Source organism: Orycteropus afer, unplaced genomic scaffold, assembly GCF_000298275.1.
Source record: "Orycteropus afer afer isolate SDZICR_OR568_19922 unplaced genomic scaffold, OryAfe1.0 scaffold00222, whole genome shotgun sequence".
NCBI lineage: Eukaryota > Metazoa > Chordata > Mammalia > Tubulidentata > Orycteropodidae > Orycteropus > Orycteropus afer.
Window position 1 is genome coordinate 3128936 of NW_006921809.1, and position 5883 is coordinate 3134818.

The 5883-nt window shown below is 36.3% G+C and overlaps 1 protein-coding gene across 1 annotated transcript in view; it reads left to right on the forward strand.

Moving 5' to 3' along the window:
* The window catches only part of SLC26A7 (solute carrier family 26 member 7), a 192062-nt gene that overhangs the window by 124550 nt on the left and 61629 nt on the right, over positions 1-5883 (forward strand). The window contains exons 9-10 of the mRNA XM_007948748.2: positions 3252-3329; positions 4411-4506. Of these exons, the coding sequence (XP_007946939.1) occupies positions 3252-3329; positions 4411-4506 (174 nt within the window). The remainder of the gene's footprint in view (positions 1-3251; positions 3330-4410; positions 4507-5883) is intronic.

The following is a 5883-nucleotide window of genomic DNA, read 5'->3' on the forward strand; positions in this document are numbered from 1 at the left end:
TTTTGACAATTTCCAATTTTCTTAGATTCATATTTCATACATTCCATGTTCCTGTTATTAATGGATGTTGGCAGCTGTTTCTCCTAAATTTGAGTCATGCCATGTCAGCAAATGGAGGTCTTGAAAGTTTTACTTTATTCATATCGGTAAGGTTGGTTCTACCCTGATGCTGCAGCTTTTTCCCAGTTGTATTTTGAGAGCCTTCTGACCTAAGGGACTCATCCTCCTGCACTGTATCAGATAATGTTTCTGGGCTATTCATAAAGTTGAACAGTAATGTATCAGACAGTGTTTCTCTGCTATTCATAAGGTTTTCTCTGTCCAATTCTTTCAGAAGTGGATGGCTTCTTCCTTTTTCCTAGTCTGTAAACTGCATTGAAACCTGTACACCATACACAACACTGCCAGCCCTTGAAACACTGGTGGCACAGCCTCAAGTCTCACAGCAACATACAAGCCACCACAGTACACCAAACTGAGAGACAAGTTTGTCTCCATTAGCTGTTTGAAAATCTCTGCCCTCTCCTTACCTGGATCCCTGGTGCTGCTCTGCTCTGTCATTCCCCTGCCTAGACAAATAGTCCTAAAACTGTTAAAGTCTTCCTTCTATCCCTATTTCAAAAGGATGCTACATTAAGGGAGTGAGCACAATATCCCCTAGCTCTCTTCCCGGCATGCTTCCCTTTGTTCTCCAAGGAATAGATGTGGTGGGCCTGTCCTGCAGGTGCAACCTAGTCACAACAGAAGACAGTGGCATAGTTTTCTGCAACATTGAAATTGCCTCTGGGCAATTTTGTCTAACTATATTGCTTCAAAACTTGGCCAACTTCTTCAAAGCCTTCTTAGTTTAGCCTCAGTTTCCCAATATCTCCTCTCTCTTTTCCTCTTTCTGCCTTTTTACAATGTTTTCACCATTCTACTATTTTCCACAAAGCCATTCTTATAGTGGGGGTTTTGTGGCATAGTGAATAAGGCATTTGGCTGCTAATCAGAAGGTTGGTGGTTTAAACCCACCAGCTGCTCTGTGGGAAGAAGATGAGGCAATCTACTTCTGTAAACATTTACAGCCTTGGAAACCCAATAGGGATCACTATGAGTTGGAACTGATTCAATGGCAATGGATTTTGTTGTTGTTGTTGTTGTTTGGTTCCTATAGTGAGCTGTCAATCTACTCTCCATTTTTTGACAAATTCTTAGGGAGGAAACAACTGGTGTCTCTGTTATTCTACAACTATACACGGGTATGGGAATAGGTAATACTAATGCCTGCAGAATCATTTTGTAAAAAAGTACGCAAAATACATAATGTTTGTTTGAGAATATGCAAGGAGAAAATACAGACTATTTCATTGTTCTACATGCAAAATTAACTCTTACATAAAGTTCTACTCTGTACACATAGCATCACCATGACTCAGAATTGACTCAACAGCAATTAACAGCAGCAAAAACAAAGCATCTTTTATGAGTAATATTTAGTCCTCTGTTGACATATTTCCAACAGAGGAATTATTTTTCCCTTTATGTTCTGGAGAGTGCTGGCAGTGAGTTCCATTTTATATAGAAGAGAGAACAGACTTCCTCAGCCTCTGCCAACAAGGAAGGTCTGTTCTTACATCCATTTGAATGACTGCTCACTTAATTGAAAAATTATAGCTGTTCCCATCCACATCTCTCCCCACCTCACACATATATACCTTCTAATAGTACCAGGTTCAGGACAAGTAATGATGTTGGACTGACTCACCTGTACACATGTATATGAGCAATTATTATAGATCTCTTCCCCTTACCTAATGTCCTTTTAAAGTCATACCATACTTGCAGAGGTATAATTTAGATCCTGCAAAATGTATCCTTTTTAGTTCAGTTTATTTACAAAAGTATACAGTACAATTAAGATATAGAATATTCTTATCAGTAGTATTCTACTGTATGAATAGACCACAATTTGTTTAGCTAATCACTAGTTGATGGACATTTGAGTTATAGTTTTGGTGTATATGAATAAAGCTGCTACAAGTGCCCATTGGTATTTGCATGGATTTTTGTTTCATTTCTCTTTAGTGGAACTGGGGTATATGGTGAGTATACAGAGAACTTTGTGAAGAAACTGCCAAACTATTTCAAAGAGGCTATAACATACTAGGAGCTCTGGTAGCGTAGTGCCTAAGGCACTTGACTGCTAACCACAAGGCTGGCGGTTCCAACCCACCAGCCACTGCTCAGAAGGAAAGTTGGGCAATCTACTTCCATAGTGATGCTGCCTCAGAAACCCAAGGAGGGGTCGCTAAGAGTTGAGTCTGACTCAAGGGCACATGACAACAACAATATAGCATACTAGATTCCCAGTAGCACCATCTGAGAATTCCAGTTGCTCCAAGTCTTTGCTAGCACTTGGCTCTATTTGCTTGTTTATTTATTTTTAATTTAACCCATTCTAATCTGTCCTGATTTCCTTCTGTATCCCCATAATGATATTCTAGGTACCCTTGTGGTTCTATGACAGCCCTCTTTTCTCTTGTTAGAATGACATTTTGGCCAAACATTTTTATTAAGTCATGAACATTTGTTTATGTGAAATAGAGTTTGCCATCAAATGGAGCATAGCTGTAGGAATTAGGGGCTCTGAATTGCCTTTTGTCAGTGGGCTGACTTGGTTAACATGATACCAGTGACTTCTCAGGTTGAGTAAAATTAAGCCCACACTACTGCCAGAGACTGCTTTCATAATCCCGTAGAACCACTTCATAACTAGGGTCCTTATTGAGAAAGAACTTCAAAGATGAGAGTAAAGCTACAGTAGAAATTGATTGTCAGCATAGAATAACCCAAAGCTGCATTTTTAATTATTACCTAAGCAACCTCCTATGAAAAGAAGGGGGAGAGGCAGGTTTTGATGAAGAAACAATAGACTAAGGAGCTTTTAATTGAAATGTCACTTTCACTATTAAACAAAAGGAGCCATTCCTGTGACTATGTGATAAAAGTTGATGGTGTCTTATTTCTTTGTGTGGAATTGCTTTTCTCTCATCACTGACTTAATTTGATTGCACCAGTTTGTCAGCTGCCACATTTGGCTTCCCTCAGCTGCAAAATATAGATAATGACAGCCTATGCAATTTAACCATCATGTGCCAACATTTTGTTTCTTCTAATCAAGATAAACTAGATTTGTCTCCCCCCGCAAGAACTTTGAATAATAAAAAAAGTTCAAGGCTTTTATTTTTTGTTTGTCTTATGTTTTGTAGGTGGCTTGTCTAATATCTTGCATTTTCATCCTCATAGTCATCTATGCAGTAGGACCTTTGCTCTACTGGCTGCCCATGGTACAGTAATGCTTTTTCATTATTTACTTTTAGTGGAAATAATTGTATATTAACAATTGTTTAGAAGATTAACAACCTCAATCATCTAAATCTGGAAACCATGTTATATAAGCGTTGGTTAAATGGAAAGTACGGTATTTGATAGGGGAGGGATGGAAAAGTATCATGGTGGTCTTCTAATTATCAGGCCTATCAACATACTATTGTGGGATTGAATTTATTCTGTACTCATTTGGAGGCTGTAACTAGGCCCACTCTATTATAAGAAAAACATTTTCATCAGAATTGTTAAATGAAATGACTGCTTTTTTGATATGGTGAATTTTTCATCACTGGATGGTTTTCAAAAGAATTAGCATGCCACTTGTTGAAGATATTCTAGAGGAAATTCTTGATTTAAAGCATCACATTCCAACTCTGAAATTCCATGATTCCATACACATGAGTGCAGGTAGAAACTAGTGCCAGTGGCTTATTTTAACCCTCATAGGCCTGGGACACCAGAGTGACACAAGTATGACACTGGCTTTAGGAAAGCCAGAGAAAATGTTGTTTTTTTTCTTGCTCTAATTCCTCATTTATTTATTAGAAATAAATTATTACCACAGGAGGGTCTTCTAATAATCAAGTTCATTTTTGAGATCATTATAAATATTGGAAGTGAAACCACATAATTAATACTCAGGGCAATAATAAAAAAATATGTGATGTAAAATATTCAATTTTTTACAACAAATAAATTTCAAACAAGAGACAGTGAGTAATTATTGTAAAGCTAAAGGGACATTCAGCCTTATAACATTCTTCTTTATCATTCACTACTTTTTTTCTTTCTTTCTTATTTCTTTTGAATAGCATAAGATTTGCCCTGCAGTTTTCTTGAATTGAAAATGTTCTTCCAGTATGATAGTAGATTAGTTCTAAACAAAATGAAATATCTCATTATTACTTTAGTCTTCTAAATGGTAATTGCTTTTCTCTAGTAAGTACTTTAAAAACAAAGAAAAAATAGCTTAGCCCTTTTAAATTTGGATTAAAATCATCATCTTGCTTCTCCATCAACTTATTTTTTTATTTGTAGTGTGTTCTTGCAAGCATTATTGTTGTGGGACTGAAGGGAATGCTTATACAGTTCCGGGATTTAAAAAAATATTGGAATGTCGATAAAATTGATTGGGTAAGTAAAAATTTGCCTTCATATCACCCCCTTTGGTTTAAGCTTTATTGTTTTCAGTTGCTGAAAATGGATTTAGGTATTTGACTCTTGTATACTTTACCAACTCTCAATTATTTTCTAGATTCTTATTAAAAATGGGAAAATGTAAAATGCATTTCTAAGAAACAAATGGAATTTGTCAAATTTTGATGGATCTATATTTGAGAATGTTTAGAGAAATGCTATTTTATTTGAATGGATTGAGGATACCCAATTTGTGTTATGAATTGATTTTAGAAGTGAGGCTCATTAAGGAAGTGCATACTAATAGACATATGATCATGTATAATATGTATGACTAACTGGCATTAATTGTTAAGAAATATAAGCTGTATTGATTCAGAATGAACCTCTTAATAGTGATCATATATTCATTCAAATGTAAAAATGTCTCATAATTGTCTTTTAGATAGATTACATTGAAAGGAACCTTGTGTTAATAGGATATTGTTGGGATATTTAATTATAATACTGAATAATGATAAACTGTAGCTTCTATTGTATTGTTTAGCACATTTACTCTAGAGAAGTGGATTCATGCAAGAACATCTAAAATTCCTCCCCCTCCAGTACTGGTAAAGTGGCCCTGCCATGTATTTCATGGGTATACCTCCCTCTGCTTACCTCTGTTATGGCATCCACTACATTGTAAATGCAATTACCTATTTATTCCCATTCCTTCATACCCTTTTCTCTGAGAAACTTTGGGGGTTATTCATACTGATCTCCATTTTCATAATACTCCTCCTGAGGTTTAATATTACTGAGCTCCTATCAAAGTAGAATGCTGGGTGCCGTGGGGAATATAGAGATCAGTAAAGGACTTCCTGTCTTCTCCACACTCTTATTTGTGCAAGAAACATGGAAACATTAACTTATTATACAAGACCTTATACACTACAACCTGGTCTTAGAGATATAATCTTAGAGCTGGGGAAAAAAAAAAAAAAAAAATGGAAGCAGGAGCATTTAATTTGGACTATGTTAATAAGAAAGTTTCCCACAAAGGGCTGAAATATGAGCTGAGCCTGAAAGAACATTGATAGGCAGCCCAAAAGGCCAAAGTTAACCAGGGTGGGAAAGGATTATGACTCTTTAAGTTGGTATGTATGAGGTGGCACATGAAAGCAGAGAAATGAGAAGATGCAAACTTATTTTACAAGCAACTTGTTAACTCCACGATAAAGGTATTTCTGAGAAAGTCATTAATCACATAGGAGGGAGCACCTTATCATATAGGAAGGGGTGGGATGATATCAGGAAAGGCTTTTTGTATGAAGTGATTTCTGAGCTGAGAAAGGAAGAATGAACAGACATTGATGAAGAGAGAAAGAACCA